Raw genomic sequence first — 24501 nt, 5'->3', positions numbered from 1 at the left:
TCTCAATACCTAATTTATACTTTCATTGTATGTAATAAACCTGCACAGTCATTACTTGCATGTCAAATTTAAGGTGAAAGAGGAGCTTAAGTAATTACTTAATCCACAAATTAGGACTTTTGGGTGTCAAAAATTTACATATTTTGTATTGTGTGTTAGAATGGCAATTCAGATTAAGAGGAGGATGTCAATGCTAAAAAGTTACGATTTAGGACTCAAAAAAGGAAAGAAAGCAAGAATAGGAGGAGGGAAAATGAATGGATCAGAGAGAGGATGCTGTCTACACAAAATAGTGGGTTTGGCATTAGCAGAGGCAGATGCCTCAGCAAATTAGAGAGGTTTGACAGTTGTTTCCTGAAATCTACAGTGAGAAGGAAATTACTGTATTAAGCTATGACTTGATAAATCTCCAAATGTAAATTGAAGTGAAACAAACACAGTAATTCATATTAATACTTAAAAAGTACTGTCCTCTGAAGTATAAATATATATTCATTCAGTATGTTCACAGGGATAGTAACCATGTACTAACCCTAATTTATTTCTGAAATGCAAGAAATTTGCATATGACTCTGAAACAGGTGTTGGTTGGGGCATGGAGAGGCATAAGGAAGCTGCGTTCACACCAGTGTCATCAGCAGGCTGAGGGTCACTCACTGCATCAGTTCAGATCACGAGCTTCTCGTTGTTAGAACACATCTCATTTGCTTCTCCAAAGTGTAACTCATCAGCCTTTTCAATACATGGCACAATGTATCCAGTATGCCTAATTTATACATATTCTTTGACTTTCAGCTGACATTAACAAGGCTCTCTTAGCTAAGAGGAAACGACTGGAAATGTATACAAAAGCCTCACTCAAAACCAGTAACCAGAAGATTGAACACGTTTGGAAAACGCAGCAGGAGCAAAGGTGACCTTTACTCTTGGGTTTTCAAGCCTGTGCAACTAGGTTGCCTTCTGGGTCACAGAATGGATAGCTGGTCTGTTGCCTTGCAATAGCAAGTACTGTTCAAATGTTAAATATCTGCTCAGGGCCTCTGCTGCCTCCCGTTGTGCCCACTTTGTTTATCTGACAGTAATAGTTTAGCACGTTCTCTTTCAAACACACAAATTTAAGATTTGAAACTCTGAGAGCAAGGTACATTAAAGAGCTTACTTTTATATATATTATAAATAATTTTCACCTTGCTTAACATTGCTCTCACCTCTTAAAGCAGATGTAATCAGATGTAATTGCTATCTGATACCAGAGATACAGCAAAATGAAAAAGGAGACAGCTAAAAAATAAAAGTCAACAATACTTGTAACTGTCTTGGTGCTCTCCATTTATTTGTATTTGAAACTTATGTGGACAGAATTTTAAGAAATGAGCTTATCAGTTTTGCATTATAAACCCCTTGTGTTAAAGCAAGTGTCTGTAATTGAATTAGAAAAACATGGTAAATCTCAGAAAACCTGACACTGCTACGAAGAAGAGTTGTTAAAATTTCTTTTTAACCAGTATTTTATGGGAGTGCTGTCCCTATATATTCCACATCCACTCAGTGTATGTGTGTGTTCAGTTTTTCAAAACAAATGTCAAAATAGCTTAGTTTTTTATCTATGCCAGATTTTATTCTATTCCATGTGTATGTTGAACCTTAGCTTTCCTTGTAATTCCTTGTAAGCTTTGTCATACTTACAGACAGTGTCTGTTTATAGGCAGAAGCTCAATCATGAATTCTCCCAGCAGTTCCTGACTTTATTTCAGCAATGGGATGTAGATGTGCAAAAGGCAGAGGAGCAGGAAGAAAAACTAGCGGTGAGTTTCCTCATGGCGTTTCACTGTATGTTCCACAAGGAAGGAATATTGTTGTTTCAATACTCAAGAAATGTACAAACACTTCATGTAGTTTAAATGTAAATATATGATTGTTTAAGTTTGGGATGATGGGTGCATTTATAAACTTTACTGCAAGTTTATAAACACTGTTAAGTGATTCCCTAGGCCAGCATATGGCTTGGAAAAGTGTAGACCATTTAAGGAGAAGAAAGATGTGCTCTTTCTGTACATCCATAGTCTTTGGGCTCAGGGAATAAAGGGAAGTAGTTGTCTTTTAGCATACATTGGTTAAAAATATGCCTCTATATAATAAATGTAAGAGAATTTGATCACTGAAAAAGGATAGGAGCTATACAATGGAATGTAATCACGTGCTGTTGCTATTTATACTTCCATTTGCAAGTTTTGCTTTTCCCTAGGCAGTGCGTTCTTCTGGGATACCCTAAGAAGGTGTGGGGCATAGCAGTCCTCATGGGATTTTACAGGCATAATTCAGGTTGCAAGAGACCTCAGGAGGTGACTTGGAGCTTAATCCAGTCTCCAGTCTTACTTTTGTTAGTAAGAGCCAGGGTAACTTCTCCAGGCAGACATCCACATTACAAGGCACAAATTTCCAATGACAGCAGAATTTCTGATCTGGAAAAATTTCATTTGTGTGCTGTCCAAGCACTCTAGTTAACAAATGATGCAGTTATGGTTTTTTTTTCTTCTGCTTCAGAATATGCTTCGTCAACAACAAAAAGTTTTTCAACAGGCAAGAATAGTTCAAAGTCAAAGACTGAAAACCATTAAGCAACTCTACGAGCAATTCTTAAAGGTAAATCTTTTTCTTGGAAGGCAGCTGATCCTTACATCACTCAAGACAGCTGTATTAGTTCAGTGTTTTAAGTTGTTTGGTATTTCTTTAACAAAATAGCTAACATACTAGACAGCAAGCAAAAAAACTGTTTTGAGTACACACAAACCACACAAAAATTTTACTTTTTTAGTTAAAGGCTTTCCTCATAAGAGAAAAGCTTCTGTGCTTTAATCATCTTCCTGACCCTTTGCTGGGCTCTATCCTGTTTGTCCATGTCTTTCTTGTACTCAGGAGTCTAAACTGGACCCAGCACTCCAGCTGTGGCTTCATCAGCTGCATGGCCCCCAGTATACAGGGCAGACTGAAGTCTGTCAGTTTCTGACTAACCTTAATTTCAGTTCAGTTAATTTCCTAGCTGGTTTTGAAATTTCAGTTATGATAAGTTTGGTGTTTGGTTTGAGTTTTTTTCAAGCCTGGTAGTTGATAAAAATAAATGTGAAATGGATCAATTCTTAGTTTAAAACAGGCAGAATTTACTAAGTATATTACAGAAGCATTAATAAATAATAACTGTTCCAAAATGTCAAAAATGCCTTCATCAAAGAGGAAAAACTGAACAAAAGGTCAAGTGTTACTTTGATTTTTCTCCTCAAAGAGAATCAAAAGATAGAAGTCAAGCTTCAAATAAGCATAAACTAATACAAATTAAGGAAAATACAACTAGACACATTCACAGAGGCAAGTGTAATTGTATGTAAAAAAGGGAAGATTACTAGGGAGTTTTATTTGGCTTATCAGGGGAGAAGTGTGCAAAGAAACGCAGTGGGGTTTATACTCCTCACTTCTAGTCCCAAAGGCTGTCATAACTCCTAAAATTTCTGACAGATGTCTGTTCAATCTCCTCTTGTGGAACTCTTGTCTTAATTGAAATGCAGAATAAGTAGCCAAGACCTCACAGACTGACTGGAGGGTTGTATTTTCTTCTCAGAGCACATACTGTTTAATAGGAGTATAGACTGGAGTATGAAGTCCTGTATGATTCCTCTGCCAAGTCTGACAAACTCATCAATTATCTGTGATCACTGTAAAAATTAAATTGTAGTACAATAATGACTGGTTTGGTTGGTTGTTTTAAATTAACCGATTGACATTGAGGAGTTCTGAATTAATATTATCCTTAACTTCAGAGCATGGAAGAGCTGGAGAAGAGCAACGAAAATCTTCTGGCTGGTGCCCAAAATGAACTTCGCAAGGAAATGGCAATGTTGCAGAAGAAGATTATGATGGACACTGTAAGTATCAGATCTGTGAAGTTAGTTAAATGCAAAAATAGCACGTTCAATTAAAAGTCATTTGACATTCATTTAATTCAAGTGAATCATATTGATACAGCATTTGTTCAGCATTATCTCCTTTTCTTGTGACAGCAACAGCAGGAGATGGCAACTGTTCGCAAGTCTCTTCAGTCCATGTTATTCTGATGGCTCAGTGGAAGAGCAACTTGTGCCTAAGTAACATGATACAAGTACAGGCATTAGAAGGATGTTGAGATTTAAATGTTTCAAGGTTCCTATTAAACTCTTTCCTGGATTGTTCTAATCTTGTCTGTTAATGTTATAAGAACATATCTTAGTACACTTTTAGTACTGAGGGGCAGTATGGATGCCAAACCATTCACTCTCTGTTCAGTTGATTTTTAAAAGTTTCATATCCACATCCAATAGCACTGGACTGTTACAATTGTTTCACTTTTTCTAATACCAAATTGTAACAAGGGGAAGAATTAATGAAACATGCATTACCCAGATTTTACATAATAACTTGAGGCCTTTAGGTACATTGTGCAAATAGAAGCATTTCTAACAAGCTGCAGATTTTCAGTTTCAACATTTAGTCTGCTAATATATTAGCTGTTATAAAAATTCACAGGGTATGACACAGCTCAGATAGAATTGTTTAATGATGTGTATTATGGTAAATTAAAGTAAATTTTGTTAACTCTTTTGTTAGTCTAGACATTGCACTATTTTTATATTAGTAAGAGATTTATAAACTGCTGTAATTTTTTCCAGAAAATGTTGTTTGTTTGTTTGTTTTTTATGAGCTTAATGTATCAGCTCAAGTAACGATAATTAAACATTATGCATTTTGGGGTTGACTTTTTGTAGAACCACTGCTAGAGGAAATCTACCTCATTTATTTAGTACAGGCTATTAAAAGCCTTTAAGATGAAATATTACTTTTTGCAATTCCAAATGACTAGCAATTTAGGGAGGCCTGAGTTTTAAGGGTAAAGCATTTGTCTTTCATGTATCTTGTTACAATAAATAAGTATTAACTAAACAATTGGCTTAGTATGCATGCAGTTTGTTTTTACAGAAAACCATTATACCTGAATATCTACTTTTAAAAATTAAGTAGTTGCCAACATATTTTATGCTTTAATACAACAATAGATAAACCATCCACACACCCACACACACAAACTGTGATGTTTTCACAACATTGTTTCAAAACCATATTTTTCTTCTTCATCACCAGATTAGTGATGGCTAACTTGCAGTAACTTCAGCTGTTTCATTGAAATGAGTATGGAATTTCTTGTTCTGCCTCTGCAAGGATTCAGGACAGGAGTAAACATGGAAGTTACACTGATGCATGAGGTGATATGGGCCTCTCATGGGTAACCAGTAACAATGCTGATTTGTAATTACTCAGTCTTGGCCCTCTAAGGACAATTACAGGAGGCTGTGAAATAGGTGACAGGTTCTGCTTCAGATCTTCAATAAGAGGTACTTTGTTAGCATAACCTCCTGCTTCTGGTTTTCTGAGTGATTTCTGCATTAGCCTCCTATTATCCACATATCTCAATCATATCCTCAAAACTATTTACACCTGCTATGCCAGGACACAGTTTCGACCATTGTGGAGAACCCACTCATTTCATTCCAAAGACATTGCCTGTGTCTTTTCACCAGAAGGTTAATTTGCTTACAGTATTCAGCCAAAGTTAAATGGTCATTAGCATCTTCTTTTCTATTTGACCATGGCCTAGGTTCAGGCTGAATTCATGTGCAGATGCTGTGTCATTTCCATCCTCTAATAGTAGAGTAGTAGGATTCATTCTGAATTGATATTAGTCACTTTGAGTTGTCGCCCTTTGGCAGTAATTGTTACAGTTATCCCTCAAAAGGATCATTATATTCTTCTTAGGTATGAGGGTGGTGGATGCTATTTTATTCCCTCCAGAATCAGCAGACAATACACCACTTTAAAAGTTCCTTGAATGCCTCAGGAAGTATTTTTGAATGAATAAGCAGTTAGAAAGCTGCAGTGGTAGTATTTTTAAAACAAACCCCATTGCATTCTTTATTGGATGGTTCAGGAAAGACTTCATTAATTTGGAACTCAGGTACATATCAGCAGCTGGAAGGAATCATGCACACTTACATAAACCATATTCAAATCGTACCTCTTGAAAGGAGATAAGCTTATAGGGTTTGTGTGCAAGTAATCATTTTTTCATACAGATAACAAGCTACTTTAATTCAGCTTTTTTATAATGACAAGAGCCCTCTTGTTAGACATATTATGTTAACCAGGGGGTCTATTCTTAAAGAAAGAGAGAGGCTGATATTCCCACTGAGTTCCTGTTTTGGAGTGTTTTACATCATGGTTCAGTTTTGTACTCTTTTGTTTGGATAAAAGTACAGTGCTAGCTATGAGATTATAGGATCAACTGTAAGGTAAATGAACACAGCAATAGCAAAAGCACCACAGACAGAAATACAGAATGGTGGGCTGCAGTGCTGGAGCCACAGGCATTGAAGTTTATCAATGACCTTTGTCCTTCACTTGCATAGGCTTGCAGATACAAGTTAGGGTGCCTAAAGTTAGAGTCCTCTCCTTACACAGCTACTTGTAGGAGGAAGCACAATGAGACTAACCTTACTATGACCACAAAACTAGAAACTGGCCTTGAAAGAGTGCAGGCTAAAGTTTTATGTGGTAGCAGTAGGTTATGTATTTAGATACTAGAGGATACATGAATTCTAAAGGCACTCACAACAGCACTTTGAAGTAGAAGAAAATTTTTCAGAGCTGTACCTCCTTTATCTACTGACCCAACAGCTTGTTCCTTAGAAGTACCAGAAGAGAGACTGAATGATTTTTACCTCATGGCTGCCTCATTTTACCAGTCTTAATGCAGGATTGAATTCATTGGTACATCTGACAACCACTTCAGAGCAGTTCCAACAAAATTTTAGAAACTAATGCTACAAGATTAGACAATTGGATTAGGGAAACAGGAACTTCCTCTTCGAACTCTGGTTGGTAGCACCTTGGTTTGCATCTACATTCACCAGAAGAGAAGTGCAGAATTAAAGTTACCTTACAGGAAATGGCAGTATTTTCAAATGTAGCATTTGTGCTCTGAAACACAGGGAAATACATACTGGTTCAAAAGTACAACAGCATCTGCAGAATTTGTATCTACTAATTCTAACATCTGGTAACATGTGAAACAGAGTGAACTTTCTCATAAAACTGTTTTCTTCGAAAGCTTAATCTGCCTTTCCAAAAACAGAGAGGCTGCTTCATTCCCCTAACTGCTTCTTCTCTTGTCCTTGACCTATTTAATCAGTCAGTATGGTTTTGAACCTGCTCAGAAGCTTGATGAGATGAAATTCTGAAGACATGTATATGAAGATGAGCAGCAATCTGTAGGCACACACCACTGGCATATCTCAGCATATCAAACAAGGATATGAACTTAAAAAGAACAAAATAGCACAGGTTAAAAAAAATGCCATTTTTAAAAATTGTCCCTACTATGAATATGCTATATTTTAATCAGAATTTATCCAAGTGACAGGTGTAACATACATACATCATTGTAACATACAGCTACGGAGTAGTCTAGTTTAGAATTAAAAATAAAACCATCGCAAACCCCCATATCCTAACAGCACTAAACACAAGATCTGATGAAAAAAAAAAAAAAAAGAAAGTTCATCTGCAGTTCACAGAACAACTTTAAAAAAGCCGCATGGACTAAAGCATAATTTCAGGAGAGATAAGTTTGCTCTCACATCTCTGTTCCAAGGAAAGCAAGAGAGTCAGCTCCCAAAAACATATTTACATGGTACTCTGGCATTCCCTCTGCAGTGACAGCAGAAATGTGAGCAAGTCAGAAATGGCAGAGCAGAGTGGCAGGGACAGTTCTCAATCCATTCCTTAAAGCATGGTCTAAACAAAAAGTATAAAACACTTACCAGTGCTATCCACAGAACAATATATTCATCAATGAAGCTATTGAAGTACTGGTCCAAAAACAGAAGTCCTGGCCCAATAAATGCAGAGTCTTGAAGACAAATTCCACTTTTTGTCATGTGAGCCACCTATGTTAAAAATAAATAAATAAAAAAAAAAAAAGTGCATCCCTGCAAGATTGGTGTAACTACCAGCAAACAGGAATCACATCCTTGCCCAGCAATGTCCTCTCAGACATCTATACCCATGCATTTCAGTTCCCCACTCTCTAGTTTTCCAGCACTGTATTCAAACAGTAAGACTATGCAAGTGTATTACTGAAAACAAATACTATCCACTTGAAATATTATTTTCAAGTCTAACTTGAAAGTTTTGGCTTTCCCTAGCCAAAAGTTAACTAAGAAGCAGATCTTTTCTTAGGTGATAACACATATTCTCACTGTTTAGTAAGAAAGTCTGTAGAATACCTATTTTCTAGTGTTCTAGTGTTTGAAAAATGTCATCCTTGGAGAAAAAAAAGCATCTGGCTGGATTACTGATGTTAGCAGATATGTAGCAAGGCAACTTTTTTTAATCCATTGAGGAGTGTTTTATGTACAAAAAAAAGAGAGAGACAAAAAAGTTTCTCTCTTCATTTTAATGATCACAGTAAATTCTTATTTCGGACAATTAAATGAGAAGTCACAGCACTGTTAGTAAGGCTTAACAGATCACAGTTAGGATGGTAATGGCAGACAGTAAGTGCATTTCTAGGAATAAGTTAAACAAAACTGAAAGTCCTAATCAGTCCATTCAACAGCAAATACGTGTTTGCATCAGTGTCACATATTATCTCTCTGTGAAACATGAGTCTAGTTCATTGTCTTGATCACAATGCATCTGGAAATACAGTGGCAAAGCAAAATGGGAAAAGAGTGCCCCTGATGAAATAAGTGTTAAGCTAAGAACCAGTTTAGTTTTAGGAGGTTTAGGACTGACTTACCACCAACTTCTGTGAGATTTTGGCATTCACAAGCCCAAATGTCAAGACATACAGGCAAGAATGTTTTTCAAACAGCTGAGTTGTAGACTTTTTATAAATTGTAATGGCCAGTGTGATAAGCAGTCCAATGTGCAGGCCTGGTGAAAGAACACTTGTTCCCTAAGATATAATGGGATGGAAAAATTGTCTTAAACTCCAGTCACATTTTTACACATTCAGTCCAATTTTTATACATATTGTAAATTCTATTAAACAAAACCAGAGTTGCCAAAACTTGTCAAAATCCATTAGTATTATGCCACCGCTCTTAGTACCCTTTGCAGTGACCACTAATCAACTTTTTTAAGAAAATTCACTGCTGGTTCCCATGACAGAAGAAACCTAGTAACAGGCAGAGGGAAGGCAGATAATGAACTTTGCTTTCGCCATATAATACTCACATGCCTGGCTGCTTAAATGCTTAAACAAATAAAACCCTTATAGATCATCTGAAACACAATAAACTATGGGCATAAATTATTCAAAACTCTTTTGGATTTTTAGAGCAACTTACTGCTATTGTAGATCCATTCTTTCCAACCCCTCCACCAAAGATGACACGGAAGTAATTGAAAAAAGAAAGTGCTGTTCCACACAGGATACCAATAACTGCAAAGAACTTCAGTTCTAAGCCCAGCAAAGGGACCTTAGCAGAACACAAAAGAAACAAAACCAATACAAAAAAAGAAAAAACAAACCACAATAAAACACAAAGATACTAAAAGTTAAGCACAGAACACCTTTTCTAAGAAGTGGTTAATCCAGAACTCTTACCTACTAGACAAATGTTTTATTTGAAGCCTCACTTTTCCTGTGAACAAGCTCAAGACAACGGTTTTGAAAATTTGTGTTCTTAACTAAGGAAACAGTAAGTATCTTTTGTAATGCTTAAACTCCATTACTAACTACTTAAGTTCTGTTCTTGAAATTCAGCTAGATGTTACTCTGCTTCTCCTTAATATGTTCTTCGAGTATTTTCACCACATAAGCAAAAATGTGACACAGACTAGTGCCATCCATCACCATGATGTGGGAGCAGAAAGAGGGGTAGTTCCTTCTATTTCACTGGATAAAACAACACTGATCCACAGGAAACACAAACACCACCTGCCTGCTGTGTATTTTGGCATGTTATTTGTATGCTGTATCTTTGCACATCATGAGACTATCATGAGTAGTCTCCAGGTAAAATTTTTAATCAAAGTCACCCTTTGGAATCAATTGCAGTTTCAAGGAAACTTCCAAAGGCAGCAGAGGATTAAAAAAAAAAAAGTAATAAATAGAAACCATTTACCATATTTTTTCAATATAGTTTTTTGAGATGCAGCATAACTCCAACAGATTCTAATCATAAAAAATCATCATGACGAAAAAATCATAATTGAAGTTTAATGCAGCTACTTTGTTTTCCAACATGAAAACAAGCTTTTTAAAAATAGAAAAAAAAATAAAAAAGGCTGGGAAAGGGAAGCAGAGTTAGCTAAACATTCCTTAATTGTTGAGCAAACTTTTGAACTGGTTTTCATTTAGGTTAATTTCTATTGGTTATCAGTAGTATGGAAAGTTAAGTCTCATCTCTTTGCACCATAACCAATCAGAACTACAAATTTCTGAAAAATGGTCCTAGAAAGGTTGAAGATCTTTTGCTACTGTCCACTAAAGTGCATCTTTAAAGATCAGAATAAAAGCCAGAGATATGGAAAAGTTCTGGGATGGAAAAAAAAATACAAATATTTACATTTACGTGGCTGTGACATAATTCTTAAAAATAAGTACATCTGCACTGACACAAGTATGGATAACTTAACCAAAACTCCCTTGCTTTATCCCATGGTTTCATTAGATTGAGGCATTTAATCCTTAAATTTTAAGAGAAATCATTTAACTGAAATGTATGCCTTACAATAAAATATTCAAAATATATAAAACCAGAACAAAAACTATTTGCTAAAGCTGAAGTATGTGTGGACTAATAGCTCCAGATCAGAAGTTTGTATGTGGGAAATGGGTTCTTTTTTCCTCTATGTAGCTATAAATCTGTGCCCAGGGAGTCACACCAATAGATCTAAGTTAACTATGATATTAAAATAACCTACACTTATACAATAAGCTAAAACAACATTACACAGCTTGTAGTTGTTGATGGTACTTGCACACAGCAGGTTCAAATACCACAGGAACAGTGGACACTCAACAGCATTCCTCAAGAGGATCTCTGAGCATTTAACACACTCACCTTATAGTCCCATATTCCTGCTCCTCCATAGCCAGATATCAAAAGCAGCAGTGTTATGGCAATCTGAACTTCAGTTACATCAATTCTGTGAAGGGGGGAAAAAAAAAAAAAAAAAGAAAATAAAAAAAGAGAGATTTAGTTCAAAGATTTTTTGCTGTAAGTGTAAAATGTGTGTGGAGGGAGGGGGAATAAAACTGCCAATAACTGTAGTTTAAATTATATAAATATATATAGAATATTATTTTCCTTGATTGAGAAAGCTACTCTATATGGAAGCACACATCTCTGGCTAAGATTTAAAATTAAAGCTATACTCCATTTCCAGAGCAAGCTACATATAATTTTAAAAGGGGATTTTATAATGAATACATTGTTAGCTATTAGAGAATTCTGTACAAATTCATAGACTTGTGGATGTGTAAGTTTCAAATCAAGGTTTAAGGTAAGCTCACAGTAAACACCATCAAATATTTCCATTAAAAGCACAGCATATAAAAGCAGAGACTATAAAGAACAGGCTGGGAAAGAAGGGATTTGTTTAAGCTTCATATCATGAAAGTGTATCTTGACAGATACAGCCTGCAAAACAAGGGAGGACTGAGTCAGTGGATAGGTAAGCATTTGCCATATTTCTAAAGACATATAATTGCTATCTTGCTTTCCTCCATAAAAGCTGTTCTAGGAAAGGTGGCCTTGTATGCCCTATGAAGTTCAGACTCCATATTTCACCTTTTTTGTTCTCAGATAAGATAGACAACTCTTTATCATTGTATTTAACTGATGAAACCTCACATGAAGCCAAGGCTCAAGAAAAAAAAAAAAAAATCAGTACTTATTAAGCTTTAACATAAATAATTAAAATAAAGACCAAAAACAAGTGCTTATCAAAGGTACCTTTTATGGTACCAAAAGTTTTGAGACAGGTATCTTATCTTCATACCAAAAGTTACCAGCAAACAGAAATAATGAATATTCAAGATTTCTTTTAGCAGTTGGAATAAATTTGCTGTTTTAAGGTATTGACAAATGTGTATTGCTACTTAGCATATCCTGTCTGCACAGAAAACAGTGGATTTTTAAAAGCAGATAGCAATCATCTCTTGGGTAATGGAAAATATTTATCAGAACTTGATAATCTCAGTTAAAACTCCCTTCTTTCATCAGAAAGATGTTGATAAAATATGCTAAATTTCATCACAATCTTGTGACTCTTAGAGGATCCAGAGTTTAAACTGCAGTTAGATGATAAGATGAAGTGCTCATCACCTCTTAAATCCAAGAGAATCCAGAGTCCTCTTCTTCCTAAGGTGTTGTATTCCCTCAGTTTTATTTGCTGTAGTGCTTACTGGACTGTAAGGTGAACCAGCCCAGCTTGCCAGTCCAGTGTAGGCTTTTCACCTTCTGCCCCATTTAATGAAGTGGCTTGAGGTCCAATGACAGAGTGTCACAGGACAGTGAGGCTGGGAGTGGGCTCTTCCTTCTCTGCCAGGGATGAAGTGTTACATCCACTCAGCCATTGCTGAACTTGCTGGTTATGCAAAAGCAAATTCAGAAGTTGCACTCTGTACTATTAACACCAGGATTTCTAATCTGCATTGCCTTTGTTGTTGCTGGTGGTGGGAGAAGGCTCAAACTTGAAGTTGTGCCAAAGTTTAATACTTAATTTTACAGTGGCTCAGACTGTTGGTGGCAGTGGAGCCCAAATCAGAGTCCAAAGACTCTACTCACTGTACAGTGTTCCACAATCTGACAGTGTCACATTATTCAGCTCTCTGATCCTTCCTAGCCATCAGCACTAGGAATCCCTCACTTTTTATTTATTTCTAAAATCAAGTGCTGCTAATTGAGAAACAGCATCAGTGAAAAGTTCCATGAATTTTATTATGTACCATCATATTCAGAGCACTATACTAATGCTTTCTTTACACCTCTATGTTTAAGACATACAAAACTGGGAGCCTTGAAAAAAACTGTGACCTATTTTCACTGGACAGAAATAAGTAATCTTGTGGAAAAGCTGCAGTAACCATGCAACACCAGGCTGTTCTGAGCTGTTTGTACTATGCACTATCATCATGTTAAAGTAGAAGTCACCAAGTTTTTATTAAAATCTTTATGTGGTAAAGGAGTCTCAGTGCCTTCCCGATGTGGGGAAATAATTCTCATGCTTTTTGGAAGAATAAAAGGTACAGAAAAGAAGTCAGGTCTACAAAAGGCCAGAGCTCCTGGCCTAGTCCACCTCCCTTCAGAGCAGCCTACTGTCATGGACAGAAAGTATCCTATTTCAGCCATCACTGTATAGCACCTATTTTTGTTTATAGCACAAGATGCCCTTTAAAAACAATAGGATTTGCAGGCAGGCAGAAGAATTACAGTTTCTGTGGTAAAACGCATTACCAGCAAATCAAGAAGAGCACTTATCAATATCACAGACACAGCTGCATTTGATGCAGTGTGCTGGTCACCAGCCTGTGTGCCTGCTGATTTGCTATGTCACTTCTTGCAGGACAAAGCTAAGTTGGACTATGAACAGGTGATTTAGCAAGTGACTGGGATTAGCAGGACAGCCTTCATGTATCACTTATTTTCAGTTCTGCTGCCACAGAAGTCTCAAACCTCTTCTACTTTTCCGAAGTAATTATATTAAAGTGAAGCTTGTTGCTTAAAAACAGCAAAAGGCCATGGCCAGGTACTACCACAGCTATAGGAGGGTGCAGCAATCACCTCACTATTAGCAGTTAAATGGAAATTATTGTCTTCTATATGAATGTCATGACTTCTCCTCCTATGCTGCAGTGAAATAGATAAAATTTCTATCAAGTCATGAACAGCATCACAGCAGTCTCTAGAACTGACCTAACAGAAAACTTAAAGGGCATCAAAGCCAGTATGAGCCAGATTAAAAAAAGGCCCACATAAATGTGGAGTAATTCTTCAATCATTGCCACAGATGTGTGAACTCCTTGAGGATGCAAGGGGTGCAGCAGAGTTCATTCCAAGGAAGACTGAAGATATCTATGAAAGAGAAATCCATTAGCCCGGGAATGTCTCTAAAATGCATGTAGTTTAGAGTCCCCTGAGGCTGAAACCACTATGGCTGGGAGATTAAAAAGGGAGGTGCCCAGCTGCTTGCTCTGTCCCTACTCCTACACCTACACAGGACACTTGTCTGCAATGTAAACAAGACCTCTCTGACCTGAGCCTGAACGGTATTTGTATGGGTTCTGACAACAAATCTGCAGACAAAAGAACCAAATGCATGCAAACAAAGCACAGAGAGTTAAAATCAGCTGCTAAAACAACAGGTCCTCCGTGTTATGCAGAGTTTCAAGTTCTTGTCAGGTAAAACACAAGTCTGCTAGATTGGAAGGGAGATGAGAAAGAAGGTGAAAGAAAGAGAAAGCAGGGAGTAAACCAAGAAGAAACTGAAATCAAGGAGCCAGCAGTCTCAGACATTAAGCCAGATGTACTTCTAAAGATACCTACTTACTTTCCAAACCTTAGTATGCCTGATACGTATGTCTGCCAGTGAGCAGAATAGAACATGAACAGTCCCACAAAACAACAGAAAAACAACCAGTCAGGATTTGTTCCTAGTCGGATTGCTATGCAGGATCCAAGGACAACAAATACTGAAAAGCAGAAATGAACATGTTAGTCATGTTGCTTGAAGTTAAGAGAAATTTTAAAAATAAATGAATAAAAACACAGAACATTTTACATCACTCTAACAAAGTAATGCCACGACTGATACTTTACTGAGTAGCTGACCCTCAGGGGCAGTCCTGGCAGGGGAAACCAAAACACAACACTCCTTTTCTGCCAAGGCAGGGCCCTGCCCTCTAGCCTAGAGTGGTTGTTCTCCCTCCTGGCCTTGTCATCTCATATTCTCTGCAACACCAACAGCTTCAGCTGAAGGGCAAAGCTCGGGGGACTGGCAGCTGCACTTCTCTGGGAAATGAGACAAAGAATGTACCAATTCCCAGAGCAACTGTTCCAGCCATTGAGCTTTACAGAACTACAAGCACTGGCACCACCAGCAGCTCAGCTACAGAAAGTAAAACTGAGCAAGGCTTACTTTTTAAGGGCTCCCAACTTTTTAAAACTACTTCTTGTAAGGAATATAAATTACCCTTCTCATAAGTGCTAGGCTGGATGCCCTATTACCAAACTGATATTTTGGCACCTTACTCCTAAAGTGGAGTATGTGAAGATACAAGGTTAAGTAAGAGCAGAATACATCTTACCCAACAACTGCTGAAAGAACTTCTGAAATACCCCACTGTTACTGGCCAGGGTGCAAAGACTGGGAGATGGAGAAGTTATCCTAAAAGACCCTGGACTAGATAATTTCCAGAGGTTCTTTTGAACTTCAACAATTCTGTGACTGATCAGCTGCTCCTGAAAAGGCAACTTTTATAAACTAGGATGAGTGACAGTAAGTTAAGGCTACCTGTGGAAATAGAGTCGCAACCATGATCAAAGAGTTCTCCAAGAGGAGAACTACTGTTTGTTCTTCTGGCTTGCTTCCCATCAATGGCATCCAGAGACTGGTAGATAAAAAGTCCTAGTGCACCCAGGATGTATGCCCAGAAAGGTGCCTGAAAGAGATTTACATAAAAGATAACCAGGTAGTTCCCAATTTCCTAAGGATAATCTGTTTCATTAAAGGTAAAATAATGTTCACCACAAAACTGTACTATATTGTGCTATTTGTTAATTAATGGACAAACCAGACACACTAATTTCTGCATGGATTGTAGTAACTACTGTAATGAACTACTCCAGGTACACCAATGGAACACAGCTCCTTCAATTTATTTAAACAAAAAAACTTTCGCCCCTCTTCTGTATCAACTGACTTTCTTTTCTACATTAAGCCCACAATATTTCTGTAATTATTTGCATTATTTGTGCCGAAAAATGTTATAAAAATAAAAATCATCTTTAAAATAAAAAGCAGTAGCAATGCACTTACTAAAGCTTTCAGCAGTCTGTGTGACAGACACTTAGGAGATTTGCTCATAATTACAACATATAGATATAAAAACCCACTAAGGTTTCTACTAAATAAAGGCTTCAGCCTTTAGGGAAAGCTATTTTTCCCAACACAAAAAAAAATTGTCTACCTAGGCACTTTGGGCAGGGCTTAAAAAAAAAAAAAAAATTCACTAAATATGAAGGAGAAGCTATCTACTTAATATACATCATCAGCTGTTACGTTCACAGGAACTGTTCTGCAGTCATTCCTTTCAAAAGCACTATTTTCTTATGCACAGTCAGTCTGGCTTTGTCTAGGAATTAGGTTTTATTAAAAATGTTTTAAAACACCTTCGGAACAAAGCACAGGCAACATTTTTGCCTCATGTAGTTTCCAGAGGTACCCTTAGCATTCAGGATTACTGTCTGTGAAAACAAAGTCAGGTAAAAATACTGGAAATGCAACTTGCAGATAAACAAGTGAACACCCACAGGCAGTCACAGAGCTGAATCCCTTCCCACTCCCTGCTAAGGGACAGCTGCTGTGGTGCTGCCACACCTCTGCAACTCCTCTCCTGCAGCACAAATTGACCAACATGTGCCCATGTATTTCCTAAGACCAGTAAAGGCTATTAAGCAGATTAGACAACAGATCAGATCTCAGTGTGATGAGATTTCTCCACACTCAACTAAACCCAGCGTCACAGTTGGGGAAGAAGGGAAATGACAGCCCTCCATCACTTCAAAGGCAGCAGTAAGAATGCAGATGAGGTACAGCTGCTCCTCCAGACATTCTGATATCTCACCACCATTACACTCATTGTCTTGAGCTAGAAAATGTTATGCCTCCAGTTAGACTGGTCACAAAACACACTAAGCAGCAACATGCTTAAGGAAAGTCCAGTTCTGAATAGCATTTTTGCTGTTATTTAAGAATTCCTCATGTATTTCAGGCTGGCTGATACACTGTTAGCAAAGTAAAATGGTTGTCTGCTTCACCCAGCTTTGAAGGAAACAACAGTCAAAGAATCAGGAACTTGCTTTAGGTGCAAGCTCTGGATTTGTAAGCAAATGAAAAATCTAGAAAACTTAAAACACTCTTCAAAACTGGCAAGGCTGACTCCTCCCTTCATCCAAGGAAGCCATGAAAAGTTGTTAGCACAGATCATATAGGAAGCCTTAAGCAGGCAAAAGAGGATGAGGAGATAGTCTCATTCCAATGGACATTTAATACACTGGTATTTGACAACTCCTGCAAAGATCACACTTTAGAAATCCAGGTCAAGTGATGACAGCAATATGTGTTTGATGCTTACTGATGGGAATTAGTCAAGTTTCTTAGGTTTCTCCTCCCTTTTAGTCCACTTACAAAAATAAATCTTGTTTTGGGAGATGGGGCTAAACCAGGAATGGAATTTTTAGACACCTTTGAAAAAGTTTCACTCCTCTAATGAAGGGGAAAGGATAGAGCCTGCGGAGAACAGGAGGTGCCTGTGGTTACCCCAGGACTGAGGATCACCAAAAGCCCCACAGAGGCACAGAGAACTCAAGGTCCTCATGGCACAAGCTCACTTGGTCTCACATTGTGCAGGGGGACTGCAGCTACCTCCACCTGCTCTCCACCCTTCAAAAACAGAAGGCTGTCAGTCATTGCTCAAGTACTTCAGAACATAAAAGCACAGTTAGGAGTTTGTTGAAGTTGAGATAATTTTAGTTGTGATATAGTCCACATACTAAAGTACACATTCACAGTACATACACTGGCTTTCAGAGTAACTTTGTTACATGGAGAATAACAGAGAATCTCAAACACAGCAGCTCCAGACCTGTGAGCAGAAAGGCCATGAGAAATCACTGCTCTCACTGCTGCCTTTTAAAGGAGTATTAGCCAATTTTATCACCAATAATTCTGTGAAGTGCCACAAAGGTCATCTGCAGTGTTTTGTGAGGTATCCTTACAGCGACATACTTCTACTAATTATGAAAAGATAGCTTGAGATCTACACTTAGTTTCTCACAAAGCAAGTGGAACACAACAGATGCAAAAATAAATATATCAGCTTTAACTCAAACTTCTCCTATTAGATCTTTTTGACAAAGCAGTAGCTTTTTTCCAGTTGCAAGTTATGGTACAGGTAGGATCATTCAGGGTGATCCAAGTCTGTTTGCATTAGCTCCTACTGGGACAAGTCAACAAAACAGTCCCTCCAGATTCCAGAATTAAAGCACTTTGTCTGCCCCTTGCTGATCTGGAAGAAAGGTGAGCATTTTCATCTGCTTCCCAGTCAGGATCATCTGTATCCACCAGCACCTTTAGTATTGGCATCTCCCATAGTGAAAAAAAAAAAAAAAAAAGGGAAAAGATCCTAGTAAGAATAGCATATATCAGAGAGTTTAGAAACACTGTCTGGAGTATTTCACCTCTAGGCCGTCAGTTTAAATCTAACCCAAAGTGGTAAGAACTAAAATTCACTTGTGATCAACTATCATTTAGCAGATTAAGTGAATGCTCTAATGTTTTAATCAGTAAAACAGCTTTCCAAATCCCCAAAGGTTGCTAATAACAGTGGATTTTCTCTGCTATCCATCCTCCCAATACAGCTCCTGCTGCTGTCTCCTTTGCCTTCTCATGTGCCTGGCTGCACATTTAGGGATCTCCCCTGATGGCTTCCCACACTGGACACAAGTAGGTTTCAAATTAGAGAAGTGGGAGCATCTGAAAGTGCTGACATGGCTGAGCAGAAAGGTCAGGAGGCTCCCCATAATCATCAGCTTTTCACTGATGAGGTGTTTATTATCTCTGCCCAAAGTTATATCCTACCCAAGTAAATGTATTATCTGGCCAGACCTAGGTGCTACTCTCATGGAACTAGAAGAGAACAGAAACCTGAGGGGGAGGAGGCAGAGAGGGAGAGGCGTATGCTCCTCTGCTTCAATTCAAAGGGATGTCTGAAGATACCACAACCCCAGAATCCTGTCACACAGATTTCATAAAGTAGAATTGGTAATTTACTGATCCAGAGCATGTCAAAACAAAGCCATATACATTAAGTGTTTGTTTGACAGGTACGTGTGACATGCCTCTCCTGCAGGAAAAAACGGGGGTTGAACAGCAGGAATTCTTCTGCTCCCATGATTCCACCCCACAAAAGAGCATGGACAGCTGCAAAAGACTACATGTGTCAGGGAAACCTCTTAGAACTTGTTTCAAGCACAGCTCTCAAGTCCAGAGAGTTCAACAGGCTAAGCTTTTGCAGTATTTAAAGATTCAGTTCCTTAATTACTCATCACGTTTAGCCATAATCTCACTTCCTCGATCCACACCTAATAGTGTTGCCCTAGTTTACATGGCCCCTTCTCTGGATCAGATCCAGAATAGACAGACACATTTTGACCAGAATTCCCCCTCTTCTACCCTCTCAGCATGGATCATTTGCCATGCTTCTGCTCAGCACAAAGCACTGTACAATTTTACTAATAGCAAGATGAGGGAAGGGGCTGTTCAAACTGGAACTACAGCATGGAAGACAGCATGGATGAAAAGAATAAAGATAATACTCAAATAATTGTACCACAGTCCAAGTGTATTTCATGCAAACCAAGGACTCTCTGCATTCCTTTAGCATCCTCATCTCTCCAACAAGCCTTGTCTGAAAGAGCTCCCATCCTTGTGTATGAGGATTCCTGTACCTTCTTACTTCATCCCAAATAAACCCCTTCTCCCACTCACAACTGATCTGTTCCCCACTTGTGGGTTTTGGCTGGATTTCCCACTCCATTCAGTGCTTCATATTTATTTTCCAAGTCAGGTATTGCCTTTTCCTTCATGCTCTCCACCCCCACATGCCCTGTTCATACCAGCTGCTCCAGTTCAACTTTCTCTACTTCTCTACTCTCCCACAAAGCTCAGCTGTGCCCCAGCTGTTTACATAACGCCATACCTGTCAATATCTTCCCCTCATTTTGCCCTCTGGCAGACCTCTTTCACTTTAAAGGTGGTTCAGTTGTTTGTTTGGGTTTGCTGTTGTTTTTTTAAAAGAGAGAGAAAAAGGCAGAGACAGCATCTCACCAACGTTCCTCTCTCCCCAAACAGCTGATAGTAGAGCAATGTGAAGTCACCTAGACCTTTTCCTGCTTTCTGGTCTCCCTAGATGTATGGCTTTCAAAACAGCACATTTCAGCAAGGTATGACACCCTTTGATAAACTCACTACACCATTTCTTGAACAATCCTACAGAGTTAGCCACCACAAGCCTCCCTTCCTTCCTTTAGCTCTCTGCAGGAGAACTCTTGGGCCCCTGCCCACTTTTCCTATCACTGCCCAAAAACCAAATCCATAATCCATGCTTTTTTCTTCCTGTCTTCCTCTGTTCCCAGTTCTTTGCTTAGATCATGCTGTAAGTGCTACAAGATTAATTTTCAAACAGTTATAATTCAATACAATGTAATAATTACAGTTAGCATGCACTTCTGTCTAGAAATCTAGCTACTCAAACTATTCTACAGTTCTATGGCTTTATAAAAGAGGACAGATTTAGACTAAAAATAAGGAAGATTTTTTTTTTTTTTTATGATGAGGGTCATGAAACACTGGCACAGCTTGACCAGAGAGGTGGTAGATGCCCCATCCCTGGAAACATTCACTGAGAGACTGGACAAGAGTCTGAGCAACCCAGTCTAGCTGAAGACATCCCTGCTGATGGCAGAGCGGCTGGACAGAATGGCCTTTAAAGGTCTCTTACACCCAGCCATTCTACGATTTTAGAGAGACCTGTGACTGGTCTTGAAGGATTACCAAAGCTAGACCCCTCCATAAGCAACCATGAAAGCAAAGGATCAAAGTTTCCTTTCTCCCTTTTAAGAATATAATGATGTTTCGTCAGTTTTGCCCAGAAAGGGGAAGGACAAGCAAGATTCCCCTGCAAAGCCTTATGAATTGACTAGCTGCTTCAGAGAAGTCTGCTGGCACTAGAGCAAAACAATTCACTGTCTTATGGTGGGGATAAAATGGAAATCCTCACCTAAAAAGTCATCCTTTTGCACTCTAGTGCATCAGATACACATTGTTCTTACTTAATGTCAGCAAGATTTTTCATTCCTAAATATTTCTTAATGAGTGTTCAAAAAAAAAATAAAATAGGAACACAACAACATTTTGTGGTTTGAGACATTAATTGCATTGGGGTTGGGAATAAGCAGTATAAAATAATGGAAATCACTGCAACAGAATAAAGTGAAAGCTCAAAGTACAAAAAAAAGTACAGGTGCAAACAACTAATTCAAAAGGCAAAATTGTGAGGTGTAAAGTGCCTGTGGGGAAACAGATCTGTCAGCTGCTTTCTAGTAAGTGACCCAAACAGAATCCCTTGCAAAGAAACTGCTAAACCACAGTCTTCTGGCAGCTGGAAGGGAATACTGGAGAAAGATCCCCTTTCTAAGCATCTGTTAGCAGCTGCTCTTCAAGGGATTGTAACTACCAGTCTTACTTGTTTTGAATGGTTTGTACAAACATGAAGACTTTTGTGTTTTCAATAATGGCTTAACCAAAATGGCCCACTTAAGATTGGTTAGGGAATAAAAAACAACCACATAAACCAACTAAAAAAAACCACCCCGCACCAAAACCCAAACCTGCTTGTTATTTTATTCTTGTTTGTCCATCAGGTGATCGAGACATGTTTGTGATGGACAGAGATGCTGTTGAAGTGCAGTACAGTATTAGTTCAGTCTGTGATTTCAACCATCCTCAACATAATTTTCAGCTCGACCGATGCTTTCCAGCCTACATATCCCAATCAAAACTACAAAGTAGGTATTACAATAGTGCAGGCATCACCTGTTAGTGTTGCAACAGTTTTAGCTTTTTCAAAAAGCCATCCAGACATATGACCTCAACTTAGGCAGAAGACAAGCTGAGTCATTAAAAAACTAGAGAGAGAATGATGCTTCTAAATGATGCAGCAAGAGAAAATCAGGGCTATTCTCACAGAGCAGAGGCAACAAACACAACAACAGGATAAGGCTGGGTCCACACTGCATATTTATAAAGGATATACTGATATCCAAACATAAAAATACAGTCCAAACTACAGGTTCTTATAAAATCCAGCTTCCAGAATTAAAAAAAAAAATAAAAATTAAAGACAGTTCAAAGAAAAAAGTTCCTAAAATCCAACCTAAATTTTTCCTGGAAGGAATAATTCCTTGGATATCTGCAACACAAATTTTTTCTTTTTATGCAAGGGTCCTCAAGGGAAAAATAACTGAAGTAAAATTTACTTTCTCCTTTTAGTTTTGAATAGCAAAGTGAAAAAGCTAAAATGAGCATTCAGATACATAGCTGGCATAACTGATATTTTCATCATAAAACTAAGCTAAAGGTAGCAGTACACATGCATTTTAATTATGAAAGTGTGACTAGAAGACCATGTGTAGTTTCCAACCATTCACTATCATCTGTCTTCCCTTCTACTGGCTGCAATGCCTGAGTGCCTCTATCTGGTGATGGGTATCAGGGGAGTGATTAGGCTGAGACCAAACTGAAGTTAATTTCAATCTGGATCAGTTTCCTGATATGTCTGCCACAAACACCTCTGCTGTTACAAAGGGGAAAGCAACTAGCGAAAAATAAATACTCTTCTAACAAGAACGCTTATCAGGATACAGCTATGGTATTAAAAAGTCCCAACCAGCCTCTGCTGTTAGGATTTAAATCCATCAGAACACAAGAAAAACAGCGGCCACCTTTCAAGGTATTTTACCCACATAAATCAATTTCTCCCTGCTATTTCCTACCCTAACTCCATAAAGACTGCAATGGGAAACTTGCAACAGGCTGGGAAACCGATAGATCTCCTGAAACTGACTGAAAGACTGTAGGCACCGCAGTTCAAGTGAGAACAGCACCAGCCCACGTTAACAAGCCTGTTTTCCCTACAGAAATTAAAGCAATTAAATGTTTCCTACACAAGGATGGGAAACATTTGAGCTCCCGTCTGCTACCCAACCCAACCCAGCTGTGATGCCGAAGTGCCATCAGCCATGTCTCTTGGCCCAGCCGTGCCCGGCTCCTGGGCACATCCCGCATCCTCTAACAGGACCAGCTGCTGTTTCGACGCCCACGGCCCCTGTGTGACAACCACACTCTTGAGGAGGGCGACACTGCCTTCCCAGCTGGGCCGCGGGGGAGCGGGGTCCCAGCCCCGGGCGAGCCCCTCGCACACGGCGAGCAGTGCAGGCCGGGTCCCACCACACACGCCAAAGCCACGGGGCCCCTGGGCGCTGAACTCTTCCTTCCACGCCATCCCTACAGCATTTGGGCATTCCAGCCTCAACGCCGATCTCCGGCTTGGCCCTCGCTGCCCCAAGGGGTGACCCACCGCTCCCCGATTTCTCGGGACAGTCCCTCAGCAGCGCGGCCTTAGCCCTCCCTGCCGAGGGACGGGCCACGCCGTCCTGAGAGGAGCCCCAAGTGACAGGGCACAGCGGGCACGGCCCCCCGGCTCCGGGCACAGCGGCCACGGCCCCCCGGCTCCGGGCACAGCGGCCACGGCCCCCCGGCTCCGGGCACAGCGGCCACGGCCCCCCGGCTCCGGGCACAGCGGCCACGGCCCCCCGGCTCCGGGCACAGCGGCCACGGCCCCCCGGCTCCGGGCACAGCGGCCACGGCCCCACGGCTCCGGGCACAGCGGCCACGGCCCCCCGGCTCCGGGCACAGCGGCCACGGCCCCCCGGCTCCGGGCACACCGGGCACGGCCCCACGGCTCCGGGCACACCGGGCACGGCTCCAGGCACGGCCCCCCGGCTTCGGGCACAGCGGGCACGGCCCCCCGGCTTCGGGCACAGCGGGCACGGCCCCCCGGCTTCGGGCACAGCGGGCACGGCCCCCCGGCTTCGGGCACAGCGGGCACGGCCCCCCGGCTCCGGGCGCTGTCAGGAGGCACCGGCGGGGCCCCAGCCGTGGCGCTGGGGCGGTACCTGCTCGGTGGCGCTGGGGCAGCAGGCGATGAGCGGCAGCACCGTCAGGCAGTTCAGCAGGAGGCCGCCCATGGTGATGGCGTTGGGCGCCAGCCCCCGCGGGACCCGCTCCACCAGCCAGCCCCAGTAGGGCTGCAGCCACGGCTCCAGCAGCGAGCGCCCGGCCGCGCTGTAGCGGTGCTGCTCCAGGCGCTTCAGCTGCGCCGGGCTGAGGGGCGCGGGCAGCACCCAGGACACCACCATGCCCGCACCACCGGCACGGACGGCACCGGGGTCAAGGAGCCGCCGCCGCCGCTCGGGGCGGGGCTGATCCGAGCCGGGGGCAGCGGCGGAAGAGGCCGACGCCCAACAGCGGCTCGGCCGCAGGGGAACGGCCGCCCCCGCCTCG

The 24501-nt window shown here is 40.3% G+C and overlaps 2 protein-coding genes across 5 annotated transcripts in view; one reads left to right on the top strand and one right to left on the bottom strand.

The window, feature by feature from the left end:
* SYCP3 (synaptonemal complex protein 3) overlaps positions 1-4971 on the top strand; it is a 9417-nt gene extending 4446 nt beyond the window's left edge. For 2 of the 3 annotated variants that reach the window (XM_056509670.1, XM_056509678.1), the window contains exons 5-9: positions 796-913; positions 1706-1805; positions 2545-2643; positions 3813-3917; positions 4053-4971. In XM_056509670.1, coding sequence (XP_056365645.1) covers positions 796-913; positions 1706-1805; positions 2545-2643; positions 3813-3917; positions 4053-4106 — 476 coding nt within the window. In that variant the 3' untranslated portion in view covers positions 4107-4971. Of the gene's footprint in view, positions 1-795; positions 914-1705; positions 1806-2544; positions 2644-3812 lie in introns of all 3 variants that reach the window. The other variant, XM_056509688.1, reaches the window with a different exon arrangement.
* Positions 3975-24501, bottom strand: CHPT1 (choline phosphotransferase 1). Of its 2 annotated transcripts, XM_056509652.1 has the most exons (9): positions 24114-24501; positions 15610-15757; positions 14647-14788; positions 11157-11241; positions 9435-9566; positions 8882-9040; positions 7902-8027; positions 7288-7398; positions 3975-4132 (listed from the first exon to the last, which is right to left on the bottom strand). In XM_056509652.1, the coding sequence occupies exons 1-9, from the start codon at positions 24354-24356 to the stop codon at positions 4088-4090; spliced, it is 1191 nt and encodes a 396-aa protein (XP_056365627.1). In that variant the 5' UTR covers positions 24357-24501; the 3' UTR covers positions 3975-4087. The 2 variants fall into 2 exon arrangements, with proteins under 2 accessions (XP_056365627.1, XP_056365635.1); XM_056509660.1 differs by lacking the exon at positions 7288-7398.

Source organism: Oenanthe melanoleuca, chromosome 1A, assembly GCF_029582105.1.
Source record: "Oenanthe melanoleuca isolate GR-GAL-2019-014 chromosome 1A, OMel1.0, whole genome shotgun sequence".
NCBI lineage: Eukaryota > Metazoa > Chordata > Aves > Passeriformes > Muscicapidae > Oenanthe > Oenanthe melanoleuca.
The sequence above is the reverse complement of the archived record's forward strand: the minus strand, read 5'-3'. Positions and strand labels throughout refer to the sequence as shown.